The sequence below is a fragment of the Mytilus edulis genome, chromosome 4 (genome assembly GCF_963676685.1).
Source record: "Mytilus edulis chromosome 4, xbMytEdul2.2, whole genome shotgun sequence".
In the NCBI taxonomy this organism is placed as follows: domain Eukaryota; kingdom Metazoa; phylum Mollusca; class Bivalvia; order Mytilida; family Mytilidae; genus Mytilus; species Mytilus edulis.
The window spans coordinates 99,410,233-99,427,831 of NC_092347.1; the positions used below are offsets into that span (position 1 = coordinate 99,410,233).

Consider the following 17,599-nt stretch of genomic DNA (forward strand, 5'->3'; position numbering starts at 1 on the left):
TTGAAGATGTGTGTGATAAGGATGATTGTCGTTATAATTATTATTGAATTCTAATCACTAATCAGTGTCACCAAACACATATACAAAAGAACTGAGGAACTGAGTGTATGATATGAGACGAATAACTGGACACTTCATTGATGATCTTATCCCAAAACTCCTGTCTATAGATTGACTGGTCTTAAATAAGCGAACTTCTTAAACTCCGCCCAGTCAAGTGAAATAAATCTAGTAATAGTAATATCGTAGAAAAATATGCAAATTGATATTCGCAGATGCAGATCGATCAGGGGCATACGCAGAGACTTGTAAAACGTATAGTATGCATTGAGCATATATGTCGGGGATCTATGAGGGGATCCCAGTATCCTTGACCCCACCCCTAATCCCACCTCTAGTATACTGAGCAAAACTAACCTCTAATATTTTCTTGAACTGTGATGAATGTTTCATAAACGAAACTGGAAAACTATCCCGTATATGTTCAACTTGTCTTCCCTCCTTTTAATTTCCACTTGTCTGTCATCTTCATTCACGTACATAGAGAGAAATACCAAGTGATCATATCATACAAAATTACAGATCAGTGTCCTACGTCTTGTCATTAATTATCTTGTGTTTCCATTTGAAGTCTTCTCGGCATGTGGTAACACTAGGGGCCTACAATCAACGTACGCGTGCATTACATAAAATGATAAGGCTGTTAAGCCGCGTTTGTTATAATTAGCAATAATTATTTTAACAACTTCAGATAGATATGCGGCACTAATGTTTGCTAACATGAATTAAACAAATTGAAGATTGTAAATTATTTGAATCTGTGTCATTTCATAGAGGTTATTAATGTGTGGTCATTTTATATCATTCTAATAAAATAATATGTTAATAAAAAATGGACAACTACAAAAGTATAATGGTCTGGATGGATGGTCCATCGATTTTGTATTCTTTTAATTTTTAAAACATAATTTCTATTCTTTATAATTTTGCTCATTATTCTCTATTTGTTCATCCTTTTATTTTCTATTCTTTATATTTTTTGTATATGCTATATGTTTTGTCCTTTTTTCTGCGTTTCCCAGTCCCGTGATTCGATATTCTATCAACTCCAACAAGACCCTCAAGTATTATTACCGATAAATAGGCGTTTGAGAATGTGTACCATTTTGTCTTATCCTTTCTTTTATTTGTTTTTAAAGATTTATAAAAAGCTTACCGCACTTCATCCCGGTCTACCCTTATTACAGGTATTGTCCATGGTATGTATTGTTTCAAAATAGCTTCTCGTTCTGTGCATGCATGCATGAACTATTTGACACTGCACGTTAAGCAACCAACAATCTGTCAATCAATCGATTTTATAGAAAAGATGTATCATATCGTACATCAAAACAATGTATTAACACCACCCGTTCATCTTTTTCTACAAAATGATAAATGTGCAGATCACACTGCTGACATTACTAGACCACGTATATGACACTTCGTCTATACCTGAGGATGTGGATGGGGGTTTACAGAATAGAGAATAATGAACAAACTGAAAATAGAAAGAATAGTAAGAGAAAAATGGTTTAAACTTGACCCCATCCTGACCCTCGTACTTGTGAGAACGTATATATAGGTTGAGGCCTTGCCCTCCATGTATTCAAAGTAAAGCATTATTTTGATTATGAAACATTGTGATTAGAAACGGTTGCTTTTTTCCAATCGATCTTCAAACCCTATGCCTTGAGTCTGGGTGCTAAAACCAAAATATCGATTTATTAGTGTTCAACGTAACTTTCAGCACAATATATTGTTCATCTCGTGGTTATCAAACTGTAATGGTGGAGAAAGCCGGAATGCCAAGAGAGAATCTAAGATTTTTGTCGTGAAAACTGATAATTATATTCAATCAATATACTAATTCCCTAACGGGAAGAATTGCACGTGAGGCACCCGTCGTATTGGTCATGTTATTACAGACTCGGTAATAATTCGGCGGGTCACATTCCTGAAAAGGGAACGGAATTGTAGTTACGACATAAAGAATCGTTACTAAATAAATGATACTAAACCACTAACGTGAATGATTGTGCCTGATATTCATATGATGAAGACATAATCTTTCAATCAGTTTAATTGAAGTCTGGAGCTTGCATGTCAGTTAACTGCTAGTAGTCTGTTGTTATTTGTATATTATTGTCATTTTGTTTATTTTCTTTGTTTACATCTTCTGACATCAGACTCGGACTTCTGTTGAACTGAATTTTAATGTGCCTGTTGTTATGCATTTACTTTTCTATACATTGGCTAGAGGTATAGGGGAGGGTTGAGATCCCATAAACATGTTTAACCCCGCCGCATTTTGGCGCCTGTCCCAAGTCAGGAGACTCTGGCCTTTGCTAGTCTTGTATTATTTTTAATTTTAGTTTCTTGTGTACAAATTGAAGTTTAATTAGTATGGCGTTCATTATCACTGAACTAGTACATATATTTGTTTTGGGCCAGCTGAAGGACGACTCCGGGTGCAGGAATTTCTCGTTGCATTGAAGACCTGTTGGTGACCTTCTGCTGTTGTTTGTGCTATGGTCGGGTTGTTGTCTTTTTGACACATTCCCCATTTCCATTCTCAACTTTATTTTTTAAGATTGCATTTGAACGCAACTGCCATGTGCGAGGTTTAAACCATCACAACCTCAGGCCCCTAAAAACGAAAAGATCAAGAAACAAAAAATCGCGTGCATGTGTTTTTAAGGTAATATTATATATAATTAATTATATATATATTGTTTAAACTTATAATCAAAAGTGCATTAATTGTAATAGAAATTTCAACAATTTAAAAATATGTAAAAGAACTTTAAGACTAAAAAATATATAGGCGAAACAAAAATATGGATATGCTGTTTGGTATCCCATTCTCTTCAAAGCTAATGATAAATCTAAAATAAGACTGTACATTGTACATGCTTCATATCCAGTGGCGGTATAACTTGACTAATATACCTCGATTTTTAGTGAGTCGAAGGAGGAAAGGGCATCAGTGCGGACAAAGATACTACGGGGGGGGGGGGAGGGAGGGGGGGGGGGCTTTATTAATTATACAACGAAACCCTCGACTAAATGAGCTTTCATCGTTTTCAGATAAAAAAAATTAAGGAGACAATTTTTAAGTTTGCTGATTCGCCATTTATTATTTTAAAATTTACATATGAAACAATAACCCGGATAAATCATTCCAGAACCATGATAGTGCTTGTATTTTATAAGAGGATAACGAAATTAGAGAATTATATTTATTTAGATTGATAACCATGATGGAGCAAAGTTTTAACCACTTTTTTATGTCCCTTTTTCACCATAAGATACTCTGGTCATTATTTATATAAAGAATGATGAGGATGACGATAATAACGATGTCTGATGTCCAGTGGTAGCTTTTACATACATACACCCAGAATGACAACATGCTTTATGTTATTTACACGTTTTGTACTAGACAAACTGCGTCAGATTTTTTGACGCGTTTTTTCAGAAGATACAAATAACTTTGTAAGAAGACATGCCACTCTGCCAAGACACATTATTCTAACTTCAATCGTACCAGTCTTCAAATGCTTTCATTACATATAAATGAATGTTTTCTTAACCTTCATTATTTGTTTGGTAGGAGCAATGTAACATATAATATCATGGAAAAGCCATTCTTTTTTTACGAAAGCAGGAACAATAAGCTAATATAAAAAAGAAGATGTGGTATGATTGCCAATGAGACAACTATCTACAAAAGACCAAAATGACACAGACATCAACAACTATAGGTCACCGTACGGCCTTCAACAATGAGCAAAGCCCACACCGCACAGTCAACTATAATAGGCCCCGATAAGAAAATGTAAAACAATGCAAACGAGAAAACTAACGGCCTTATTTATGTAAAAAAATGAACGAAAAATATGTAACACATAAACAAACGACAACCACTGAATTACAGGCTCCTGACTTGGGACAGGCACATACATAAATAATGTGGCGGGGTTAAACATGTTTCTCTCACAAGCAAAAAAACTCCTAACTGTAAGTCTACAGTGCAGTATTTCGGACGTCAACACAAAAAAAAACAGCATGCAAATATATATATGGGGGATAAGTATACCATTATTTACACATCAGACTGTACTAATTATATTATAACTTTGGATACACCAAACTAGGTACTTCATATCTGAGTAACAGGCAATATACGTCCTCAATTTTATAGAATTAGTTCATAACTATTTGTATCATTTGTATTCATCTGTCAAATGTGTGTGTTCTACAAGGATCAGCAGTCCTTACCCTTTCATTTGATATCTATATAACTTACAAAAAATTATTCTGCATATAATAAAGTTTGATTTAAATTACGTAAGAACTACTTTGTTTTAAATACGTACTTCTTTCCTTTTTTAACGTGCCCAAAATGGTGGTGTAACATCTTACGAAGTCTATTCAAATTGTTTTTGCAAACTATTTCGCTCTGGCTGTTGCTAGTGGTCGTCTTACATTTGCAGTGAGATCCTTTTTGTTGCATGTTGAAGGTTTAATATGACTTTGAGCAATTAAAGCGCGTTCCTTTGCTTATTTTGTGTACATGTTTTATAATGTGCTTATATTCATTTTGTGTCACGGATCGATACCCAATATTCTTTTGTTTTTCTATGGAATAAATGTTCCTATGACAAAAAAAAAAATATTGGTATATTCAAAACTTCGATTTTTTTTAATAACGTAAATGATTTTTAACCGAAAAAGATAATTGTAATATAAAATCTTACGATTCTTTCTTCAAACACGATTTGTTATCATATGCTAATTACCCATATCATATTTTAATGACCACATACTGTAGCCATCGTGATCATATAAATCTAATAAATTATAAACATCCGAATGTAAAATTTCGCACGATAGATAATGACAAACAAACGACGGAAATTACATAATAAATTCACAGCGTGTTCATTTGACTCTATCTTAATATATTTGTCAGTACATAGATAACCCGAATAATCCAGTCTTTATATTACGATCACTTCGATCACTTCATGAACCATTTCCTCGAGAAAAGTAGTGGATAGGGGGCGCTGAATTATTCGAGTTAGTACATGGAGGAAAGGTCTGTTTCGAATGTTATTCAAAGATTAGGAGCGACGATTCAATGTTCGTTTGTGTATTGTATTTATCGTGGTTGAAACGGCACCAGGAACATATCAGGACAGACAACAGAAGTTTGTAAGTATTTATTTTATGTATTTATATATTAACATAGATATTATAAGCCTTTCATGCCTTCTGTTGACAAATTTTCATAACTATGCACTGTTTTAGTAGACCACAGATGTCCTTTTCGAACTAAAAGAACCTCCCTGAAAAAACACACCTCAGTCGAATCTTTCTTCTCAAATAAATGCCCGAAATGGTCATCAAATTAATACTTGTTATGGGCAGGCATTTTCGAATAATTTTTAAAAAAATGTATTAGGGAGCTACCATTTGATTTTTATGGGGGGGCTAGGATGAAAAATTTTGTCCTGCCTTTTTTTTTAGCTGTAATCTCTGTCCTGCCTTTTTATTTTTCACTCTAATCGGTCCTGCCTTTTTTTTTTTTTAGTTTATCCTGACTTTTTTCACCTAAATTGTCGTCCTGACTTTTTTTTTTTGCAAGTGTCACATCCTGCCTTTTTTTTTTACTCAAAACTCCTGTCCTGCCTATTTTTTTCGAATTTCATCCTAGCCCCCCCATAAAAATCAAATGGTAGCTCCCTTAATTCTGACTGCAAGGAATTTTAAATGGTAAATAATATACATAGTATCTCGAGGGAAATGTACACACTTTAACAACAGTAAATTTTTCATAAATATTATATAAAATAGTAAAAGTGTAGCATATATATCATGTGTATTAACGATTAAACTCTGGAAGATATATAGTCCAGCATGAATACAAATTAAACGGTCCTACTAAAAAGCGCCCGGGAGCGCCCGGGAAGAGAAAAAGCGCCCGGGGAAAAGAAAAAGCACCCGGAGAAGGAAAATTAGCGCCCGGAGAAGAAAATTAGCGCCCGGGAGAAGAAAATAATATTATTTTATAACAATATTTTTTTTCTTTAAAAAATAACTAATCATCATGATCATTGCTTGTTTTGTCCTTAATATAAATGGGGATATGTACGATGCTACATCTAAAGTGTTGTTGCACTTTTACATTTTAGATTTCAAAATTGTATATAAGTAAGTAAATAAATATAAATAAGAGTATATAGAAAAATCATGAAAGACATTGTCCTCGATCAAAATGTATATTGTGTTATTTAAAATTATTACATTGGTTGCAATGAATTACATTGATTTCCCAGTTAGATAAAAACCGATAATTTCACATGTGAAATAAACGTGGTTATTTCACTCTCTGTCGTCATACAACAATAGGCGTTGTCAAGACGTCGATAACGTCGGACCAAAACAAATTGTCAATGCGTAGGAAAAAGATATAGTTCCTTACATTTTCTACATTAATTTCATAAAAAAAGCCATTTGCCAATGTAATAAAAAGAATAACTAATCGCCGTATTTGAATATCAAAAATAAGACAACTTGTGAACGAACGCCGCCATGGATTAAACTCGTACTCCGCACTCGTTTAATCCATGCGCCGTTCGGTCACGCGTTGTCTTATTTTTGATATTCAAATACGGCGATTAGTTATACTATAAATAATCGGTGCCTGAGGTCTAATATTTTCGCAACTGCATGCATGTGAACACTTTTTTATACAGATGCTGAGATAGATTTATTATAGTCTTTTTATAAAACTAAAACTGTTTCAATGGCTATGGTTATCAGGGTTTTAATGCTTAGACTTAAATTTAAACCAAAACACCTGCTTTTTACCCCCTTGTTTTAACTACGGTACATGTATAGTACTGCTTTTTTTGCTGATTTATTATGTGTACCTCTTTTAATTTTGATTAAAAATTAATATTTATCTGTGAAATTTGAGTTGTCTTATACAATTTTCAGTTTGAAATCGTTTTTGAAAAACATGTCTTTTGATGTCTTACATTTTATAAATCTTCCGCATAAACTGTGATCCATTAATAGTCTTTCGAAATAGTATAATTCATATATTATTGTTAAAATTGAAATATTCATACTTGTTTTTGTGCTTTATTACAAATGTCTATTATCTGAATTTGCAAATTACTTGTCTAAAATAAAAATAAATCAATGTTCATAACTTAACAAAGTTGTCTTATGCCAATAAAATATCTATATATTTTCCCCGGGCGCATAATTTTCTTCTCCGGGCGCTTTTTCTCTTCCCCGGGCGCTGTTTCATCACCCGGGCGCTCCCGGGCGCATTTTATTAGGACCCAAAATTAAAGGGTCCTTTCAGGAAAAATTTTTTCTCAGAAAGGTATCTCTTTCTTCGACGTTGATGTCTGTTGTGCAGTGATTTAGTTTTTTTTTCCGCCTGTATGCGAGACATGGCATGGTAGGTATTGCAACCAAGCAACGGCGGCTACGATGGTGTACACTATTTGTTTGAAGCATTATATTTTATAAGTTAGACAATCTAAATGCTTCATACCTTATGTTACGAAATTTCCGTCTGTCATATGTCATTGTCCCGGCAACCTCATTTTCATGGTTCAGTAACTGCTTGATACATTTTGTTTTGTTAAATGAAAAACTCACTTATTATGAGTAATATGATAACTTTGTTTGGTATATGGGTTCCTAGCAACATTTACATGTTCGTCAGCTAGGTACATGTAAGGTTAACCTGACCTCGACCTTATTCCATGGATCAGTTATCAAAAATAAAGTAACTTAAGCAAGACCGTATCTAGATACTATAACTAGTAAGTCATCTATATTTGGTGTATGGATTATTGAAATGATTGTAAGGTGTACATATCCACCCGACAGGTTCCGTCTGACCTTGGCCTCAAGTTCATGGTTCATTGGCCAATGTATAGTGTTTGTGGTTTGGTCTATTTCTCAGATACTTTAAGTAGTAGGACCACTATATAGGGTGTATCATGTATGGAATCATTGTCAGCTGGAAATGTCCGTCTGACAGGTCTCAATTGACTTCGACTTCATTTTTATGGTTCATTGGACAATTTTTAGTTGTGTCATACATTGTAGTTGTGCATTGATAAAGTTAAGTATACCTGATAATTGTACTAAAGACTTTCAATATGATTTCAATGATAAGTAAGACAAAGGCGAGACATTTGCACTCATATTTTGGTAATAAAATGTGTAAAGTGTTGACTAAAGTACATGTACCTAAATTTCAATATATTTTTGTATCAGAGTGCTGAACGCGCATCTTTAACGTTTTGAGAGGAAAATGAATATTTTGTTGAAGGGAGAATGTGTTGGGTACATTGCTCACATTTTTACCCGAGGAAGCTGCTGTTCCTTTTGGAACATGTCTTACTTGTTTTCTGGTATGTTAAATGGGATAGGTAAAAGTATTGTTAACACCAGTCCTGTGTTTTGTTTAAGACTTAATGAAACCTGATTTTAATTGTTATTTGTGTATTCAGTTCGCTGTCTCCTAGGCATGAACCACTCATCTGTTTTAAGACTCTATGATTGATTGATTGATTGATCATGACTGGCTGAATGTCCAATGGCAAATATTACATGCATATTCAGGAAGTTGGGAATGATACATGCCAATCCTGATAAAAATAAAGAAATATGTCTGAAGAAAAACAATAACAGAGTAAGTGTTCCTGCATTTTAAACTTTAAATATTTCTTGTAGAGTGAGAAAACTGTTATGAAACACCAGCAAAAAAGACTAGATTGTTATTCAGTCCTGACTTATTCAGTGTCTCTGAAGATGAAGATTAGGTATGTAATAATGAGGTTTTAATTTGATAGATTGTTGACTTTTAAATTGTAAAAGTTTAATGAGTTACTGTAAGTTAATCCATTTATTGTATAAATTAAAATTTAATAATTACTGTTCAAGTGCATAGCATAGCCATCTTTATCTTGCTGTATCCAGAGGCAATAGATATAAGAAGATGTGGTGTAGGTGCCAATGAGACAACTCTCCATCCAAGTCACAATTTATAAGAGTAAATCATTATAGGTCAAAGTACGGACTTCAACACAGAGGAAGACTATTATTAATTACAATAAAGAGAGTGAATAATATTATATAAGCAAAATGGACATCATAAGTAAGATTAAAAGAAAGACAGACAATTTCTTTATCAAAGATTATAAATTTTGGTATGGTTACTAAAAATATTTGAAATTGTTTTGAATTTGTCGTTATTTCTTTCAGATCAGGCCTATCCAGAAGCAAGAAAAAAGACAATTTTTAGCACGTGCATCTACAGAGAGAGACATGTTTTAAAAAACAGATATATTTTCAATTTAAGAAAAACCTGTTGAACTTTTACTATTTCTTATCTGTTTATTTTACATTTATATATTGATATTTTGTTTTTTTTTTAAATTGCTGCACAGTATTTCTATTCAGTCCCACATAACAAAATCAGCTGAAGAAATTGATGTTTTCATATTTCAAGGGAGTGTCCTTTTGCATTGTTGATAGCAGATATATGCATTGTCTTAAGTTGGGTTTATAAACAGTCACATCGCAACTTCAAATAAAATACATTTTTATGAATCTTACATGTAAATAGACATGAAAGATAAAAAATTATATCGGAACACATTTTTTTCTGACCTAAATGTATTCTCAAGGTAAAATTATGTGAACATATCAAATATTATCAAAAACACCGCTGGTTTAAAATAAAATTATTCTATGTAGCCTAAACAAATCATACAGATCAGTGTATTTTTTCCTAAACAAATTTTATATATTTTTATAACCAGAATAATTTTATTCTGTGTCTCAACCTTAACATAATTACTGTACTATCAAAATAAATTTATTTTATATATCATAATACTTTTAATCCACATTGAATGTAGAATAAGTTTATTCTGTGTCTCAACCTTAACATAATTACTGTACTATCAAAATAAATTTATTTTATATATCATAATACTTTTAATCCACATTGAATGTAGAATAAGTTTATTCTGTGTCTCCACCTTAATACAATAACTGTACTTTCAGAATAAATTTATTTTATATATTATTATACAAGACAAAAATCACATTGAACATAGAATAATTTTATTCTGTGTCTCAACCTCACCATACAGATTACTTTACTTTCAAAATAAATTTATTTTATCATAAATCACATTAAATGTAGAATAAATGTATTCTATGATTTTCTAGAACTAATAATAGATATTAAGGCTCTATATAATAAATTTATTTTATAAATGATCATATACAGTAAGCACCATGTATTTAGAATAAATTTATTCTATGTTGCATCCTTTACAGAGTGTTGACTAAAAATGGACAGCTAAGTGTAGAATTCAGTATAAATTTATTTTGAAATGTAACAAATACAGTCTAATATAACAGAATTGTCTTTGTTTTTCATGATTTTTTCACAAATACATGGGTTATAGAATAAATTTATTACGTTCTGGTCCAAATTTAGCCTCTAATTGCACTTGTCAGAAATTAGAGTGAAAAAAGAGGAAAATTGGTTTTTTCCTTTTTTATTCTGCTCTCAGTTAATGTGTTTCTTTTGATTTCAGCTTTCCATTGGTAAAAATTCAATTATCATGCCAAATTCCCTTGGTTTCTCTGAATTTCCTTAAATATGAAGTTTCTAAAAAGGTGTCTGATGATGGCCACGATTTTTATAACTATCTAAAATTATATCAGATGCATTTCACAGCTTTAGAATTTAACTTAACAAACTTAAAGTTTTGCATGTTGGATCATATTTGGTTGTGTTAAAATCTTATTCAAATCAATATTACTTTTATGATAAGTATTATAAACTCTTTTGAATTTGTGCTTGATTGGCTAACAAATCATTCATCGTTTTTATGTAGGCTTGAAGAGGAACTTCGAGATGAGAAAGACAGAGCTGCGGACATGGAGCACAGACTACAGGGAGATATACATGACTTACAGGTTAACTTCTCACAAGATGACGTTGTTTCAGAATAATATTCTGTCTTTTTAATGTATCAGTTTTCAATTTTGTTTATAACTGACTTCTTTTCCAAGGAAAAAAAAACAATTAAAATTTTGAGAGGACTTTTATGATGAAGCTCCACAAAGAACTAGCAAAATTGTTCTTTATAAAAAAAAATCTTTTTGTTCTTTTTTATTAATGAATATACAATGTACATGTATTTATTTTGTTCATTTACTTCATCATTATATTTCAAGGTTCAGATTTATTTTAGGATTCAATTGATGAAGGCAACCAAGAAATAGAGACTTTGTCCAGATACAAGAAAGGCTATGATGACTTATATTTAGGTAAACCTACAAATAAACTATTTTTGGTAACAGTTTCAGGTTAAGAATAATAAAAAAAAATAGTTTTAAATATACCAGGCTAATAATGCTTGCTTTGTTTACCCAAGATTGATCAGTAGTCCTCAAATGAAAACAGTTGAAAGGTCAATTTAAAGAGCATTGCAAATCCTAAAGGTTCCCTAAAGAGTTGTGGCAAATATGGCTATGGTCAGCTATGCCTGGGGTTTGATAAACCTTAGAGTTTGCAATAATTCAACATTTTATATCCCTTTAATTTACATTTTGACAAGGTCAACAAAATTAATGAACATTCATAAGTGCTTAGATTTGATTGAAATTTTTTATTGATGAATAAATGAGTTCTGATATAGAAATATCTGTTAATTTATATAATTAGCTCTAATTTTCTAATCTGTTGTCCAAATTTTTTTTAAAAATGTTTTAAAATTATTTGAATGTGTCAGTTTGGACCAGTTGTTTGCATGTCAGTTTCATGGTTATAATTTACAGCAACCATTTTTCTTTATTTTCACAGCCTTTCTAGACACAGCAGAAAATGAGTTCACAAAAAAGAGAAAGCAGCCAGTTATTTCCACAAAAAGGGTAAGCTTCCAATTTTCCCCTTAGAATATGTCAATAGGTATAAATGGTAAGCTTCAAATTATTCCCTCAGAATATGTCAATAGGTTTAAAGGGTAAGCCTCCAATTCTCCTCTCAGAATATGTCTATAGGTAAGCTTTCAATTCTCCCCTCAGAATATGTCTATAGGTAAGCGTACAATTCTCCCCTCAGAATATGTCTATAGGTATAAAGGGTAAGCTTCCATTTATCCCCTCAGAATATGTCTATAGGTATAAAGGGTAAGCCTCCAATTTTTCCCTCAGAATATGTCTATAGGTATAAAGGGTAAGCCTCCAATTCTCCCCTCAGAATATGTCTATAGGTATAAAGGGTAAGCCTCCAATTCTCCCCTCAGAATATGTCTATAGGTATAAAGGGTAAGCCTCCAATTCTTCCCTCAGAATATGTCTATAGGTATAAAGGGTAAGCCTCCAATTCTTCCCTCAGAATATGTCTATAGGTATAAAGGGTAAGCTTCCAATTCTCCCCTCAGAATAGGTCAATAGGTTTAAAGGGTAAGCTTCCAATTCTCCCCTCAGAATATGTCTATAGGTTTAAAGGGCAAGCTTCCAATTCTCCCCTCAGAATAGATCTAAAGGTATAAAGGGTAAGCTTCCAATTCTCCCCTCAAAATAGGTCAATAGGTTTAAAGGGCAAGCTTCCAATTCTCCCCTCAGAATAGATCTATAGGTATAAAGGGTAAGCTTCCAATTCTCCCCTCAGAATATGTCTATAGGTAAGCTTCCAATCCTCCCCTCAGAATATGTCTATAGGTAAGCTTCCAATCCTCCCCTCAGAATATGTCTATAGGTAAGCTTCCAATCCTCCCCTCAGAATATGTCTATAGGTAAGCTTCGAATCCTCCCCTCAGAATATGTCTATAGGTAAGCTTCCAATCCTCCCCTCAGAATATGTCTATAGGTAAGCTTCCAATTCTCCCCTCAGAATATGTCAATAGGTATCAAGTGTAAGCTTCCAATTCTACCCTCAGAATAGATCTATAGGTATAAAGGGTAAGCCTCCAATTCTCCCCTCAGAATAGGTCTAGGTATAAAGGGTAAGCCTCCGATTCTCCCATCAGAATATGTCTATAGGTAAGCCTCCAATTCTCCATTAGAATATGTCAATAGGTATAAAGGGTAAGCTTCCAATTCTCCCCTCAGAATATTTCTATAGGTATAAAGGTAAGCTTCCAATTCTCCCCTCAGAATATGTCTATAGGTATAAAGGGTAAGCTTCAAATTATTCCCTCAGAATATGTCAATAGGTATAAAGGTAAGCCTCCAATTATCCCCTCAGAATATGTCTATAGGTATAAAGGGTAAGCCTCCAATTCTCCCCTCAGAATATGTCTATAGGTATAAAGGGTAAGCTTCCAATTCTCCCCTCAGAATATATGTCTATAGGTATAAAGGGTAAGCTTCCAATTCTCCCCTCAGAATATTTCTATAGGTATAAAGGTAAGCTTCCAATTCTCCCCTCAGAATATGTCTATAGGTATAAAGGGTAAGCTTCCAATTCTCCCCTCAGAATATTTCTATAGGTATAAAGGTAAGCCTCCAATTATCCCCTCAGAATATGTCTATAGGTATAAAGGGTAAGCTTCCAATTCTCCCCTCAGAATATATGTCTATAGGTATAAAGGGTAAGCTTCCAATTCTCCCCTCAGAATATGTCTATAGGTATAAAGGGTAAGCTACCAATTCTCCTCCAGAATATGTCAATGGATATATAAGAAGATGTTGTATGAGTGCTAATGAGACAACGCTCCATTCAAGTCACAATTTGTATAGATTAACCATTATAGGTCAAAGTATGGTCTTCAACACAGAGCCTTGGCTCACACTGAATAGCAAGCTATAAAGGGCCCCCAAAATAACTAGTGTAAAAGTTTGACTGCATTAATTAAAACATATTTATTTATAGTGGATTGGGAAACAAATTTTTACAACTTACATTAATCCCTTTCAACTTTGCGGGTAGGAGTGCTGGGGGGGGGTTACAGATATTTTGAGGCTGAGAGTTGATACACACATTTTAAGTGCATTGAAATCTTAAAGAAAAAAACCTGAAATAAACTTACGAGTCCACTGTGATCAAGTTCATTAAAATAGAAGTTTGATTGTGCTGTATATATATATCATTTTTAGTGTCTTCTAGCTTTTGATATTTTTGGATAACTCTAATACATAATAGAAAACAATCATATCTTTTATTAGAGCCAAGTTTGTCTTGATAGGGGAAGAACAATAGGAGTCTGCACCTTTACTATACTGTGGATTCATTTATTTTCGTGGGTATCAATTTTTGTGGATAGAGAAAAAAAGACGTTTCGTGGTATATGTAAATTCGTGGATCGCTGATTACAAAAAAAAATACAAAATTCAGATACATAATTCGTGGATTTCTTTTTGATTTAGGATATCATATAACCTCCTTGGTTTGATCAATAATAAAACAAAAAAAAAAGAAGAAATTCATTGAAAAAGTTTTGAATTGGCAAAATCCTCGCGTGGTCATTTTAGGTTAAAGTGTTCATTGAAAACTTCTATTACGATAATGGAAAAAGACAACTAATTATTTGTTTGTTTTACAATTTATAAATGCTTGTCGGAATTCTATAAGGCAATCAAAACTTTATGATTGAAAGCTCATTTGCCTAATCACGATATAATAAACAGTCATATAAGTAAAAGGTGTGAAAATAAATGTTCCTGTCATAAACAATATTACCTACGGGCAATATCCCCGTACTTAATCCTATTGATTTTCAATCACTAGTAAACCATACTATGACACGATAATTAACAACTTGTAGTTATTTTCCATAAACAGTTTTAATCAATTTTAAAAAGTATCACTGATATTCGATATATTTATTATTGCTTTAATTAAAATACTTGTATCTTCTTTCAATAAAAAAACACCTGTTATGTTACAATGTTTATCACTATTCAACACTTTACTAGAACTGCATAACATAACCGGAAATAAACATCCGACTCCATACACATTTATCGGGATTATTCTTCGTTGAATTCTTAAATTCGTGGTTCGCTGTGACCCACGAAACCCACGAAAATTGGTATACCACGAATAAAAATGAATCCACAGTAGATTAAGATGATTATTTGACAAACTTAATGTACTTTGTCCAATTCATACTTACATTGTATTTGTAATAGTTTCGACTTGTTAACTTTATTTCTCTGATTGAGCAAAATACTTAATTTTAGGCAAATCTGATCAACAATATTGAATCAGCACAGAAACTTGAGGAACAATTACAAACCGTGCTCAATACAGCTGTCGAAGGTAAAATACCAGTTATACCTCAGGAACCCATAGAACCTTGAATGTACTATTGATCGTTAGATTCTAATATTTATTAGATGACAACTAACTTTATTGCCATGACAACTGGTGGCATTGTTGGGCTTCACCTTAAACTATCCTATTAATGGACTATTACTTAATCATAATTTGTTTATAAATTATATTTCTGTTTCTTTTGTAACCCTTCCATTAGAAAAGAGAGGGGCGAAAGATACCAGAGGGACATTGAAACTCATTAATTGAAACTAAATGGACAATGCCAAGGCTCAAAAAGACAAACAATAAAGACACAAAACATAACATAGAAACTAAAGACTAAGCAACATGAACCCCACCAAAAACTGGGGGGCAATCTCAGGTGCCCTGAAAGGGTAAGCAGATCAGTAATACTGGTTCTCTCTCATACAATATAACTCTGTTAAAAAGTAATCCTTTTCTCAATATGAATTGAATCTAATATTTATAAATATGTCGTTATAACTTCTTACAATTATGAATTGGTTCTGCTTTTGATGGAAAAGTTCTGTAAATAACTTTATACTTTCATTTCAGAATTTGATAAATTTCTAGAAGAACACAAGGATGAACTGCAAAAGATAGAAACCGGCAAAGAAGATGTAACTGAGGCAGAATTAGAAATACAAGAGATGGATATAGAACAAGCTGATCAGGAGGTATATAACCTTAAAAAATTATACAAACCACATGGTTTTCAATGTAATTGTGTGTTTTGGCTGTCCAGAAGCTCCTGACATTACTGTATTTTTTTTACCCTTGTAATTTGATATGATTTAATCTGAGAAATTGTTACATTATATAAAAAAAGGAAACAAAAGGATAAGATATTGATCCATGCAGTTTTGTAAACTTTGACAAAGAGACCTTTAAATCTATCCTTTTTATGATTTGCAAAGGGAAATTAACATTTGGTCTCTGTAGCCTTTGAAACATTTTCCAGTGATGTGTCTTGCTTAACTTTACTTAAGGTAGCACAATACAAAGATTTTGTCACTCCCAATCAGACAACTTTAAACTGATGTAATTCATTTCATCCTTCTTTATATTTTATAAATGAGGTACCAAAAGAAAGAAGAAAGATTAATCTTTCAAATTGTGATAATTTCATTATGACATAATTATTACATAATTAATTATTATGTAATTAGTTGCTATATTGTGATGTCAACATTTGAATGAATTTAGCTTCTTTGTTCTTCATAGCATCCCAAAATATTTTATATATTCTTGTACAACACAGCTTGACCTCCAAAACTGTGTCTCAGATTTCCAAAAACATCAATAGAACAAATTTTATACCCAATTGAATTTAGTGGTCTTTTATGAATTGATGTTGCGAACTTCACTGAAGATTTATGAGAGAATGAAATACAATAGGAAAAATCTGAGACACAGTTTTGGAGGTCAAACTGTGTTGTGCAAGAATCTATAAAATATTTTTGGATGCTATGAATAACAAAGAAGCTAAATTCATTTAAGTATAGACATCACAATATAGCAACTAATTACATAATAATAAATGATGTAATAATTATGTCGTAATGAAATTAGCACAATTTGAAAGATTAATCCTTCTTCTTTCTTTTGGTAACTCATTTATAAAATTTAAAGAAAGATGAGTGGAATTACATCAGTTTAAAGATGTCTGATTGGGGATGAAAAATCTTTGTATTGTGCTACCTTAAAGACCCGCTTGTTAGCTTAAAGAGTGATGTATTTCTATGTGATTGTAGCTTGAAGCTGTCCAGGAGAGATTTAAAAACACAGTTGGTGATATAACTAACGAACTACAACTGTTAAAACATCACAGTCTTACACTACAAGATCAACTACAGAAACTAGAACTTAGTAAACCATCACATGGGTAAGTCTCTCATTATCAAATTTTGAAATAACTGTTTTGACAGGATGGTTGCTTTAACAACAAAAAAACATAATTATTTTGATATACAAGATGTCAGTTGTAATCAATAGTAGAATAACAAAAAATACCGAACCCCAAGGGAAGGTCAAAACAGAAAGTCTGTAATCAAATGGCAAAATCAAAAGCTCAAACACACCAAACAAATGGATAACAACTGTTATATTCCTGACCTGGTACAGTCATTTCCTCATGTAGAAAATGCTGGATTAAACCTGATTTATAGCTAGATAAACATCTCACTTGTATGACAGTCTGATAAAATTCCATTA

The 17,599-nt window shown here is 32.4% G+C and overlaps 1 protein-coding gene and 1 long non-coding RNA gene across 4 annotated transcripts in view; both read left to right on the forward strand.

Annotated features, from left to right (window-relative positions):
• LOC139521254 (uncharacterized) overlaps positions 1-17,599 on the forward strand; it is a 55,775-nt gene that overhangs the window by 12,636 nt on the left and 25,540 nt on the right. For all 3 annotated transcript variants that reach the window (XM_071314724.1, XM_071314723.1, XM_071314725.1), the window contains 6 exons: positions 10,995-11,076; positions 11,355-11,430; positions 11,966-12,033; positions 15,289-15,367; positions 15,941-16,062; positions 17,140-17,270. In XM_071314724.1, the coding sequence (XP_071170825.1) occupies positions 10,995-11,076; positions 11,355-11,430; positions 11,966-12,033; positions 15,289-15,367; positions 15,941-16,062; positions 17,140-17,270 (558 nt within the window). The remainder of the gene's footprint in view (positions 1-10,994; positions 11,077-11,354; positions 11,431-11,965; positions 12,034-15,288; positions 15,368-15,940; positions 16,063-17,139; positions 17,271-17,599) is intronic.
• LOC139521255 (uncharacterized) lies at positions 5,145-9,479 on the forward strand. Its single transcript, XR_011664034.1, has 3 exons — positions 5,145-5,259; positions 8,812-8,900; positions 9,343-9,479. It is a non-coding gene; the product is annotated as an uncharacterized lncRNA (long non-coding RNA).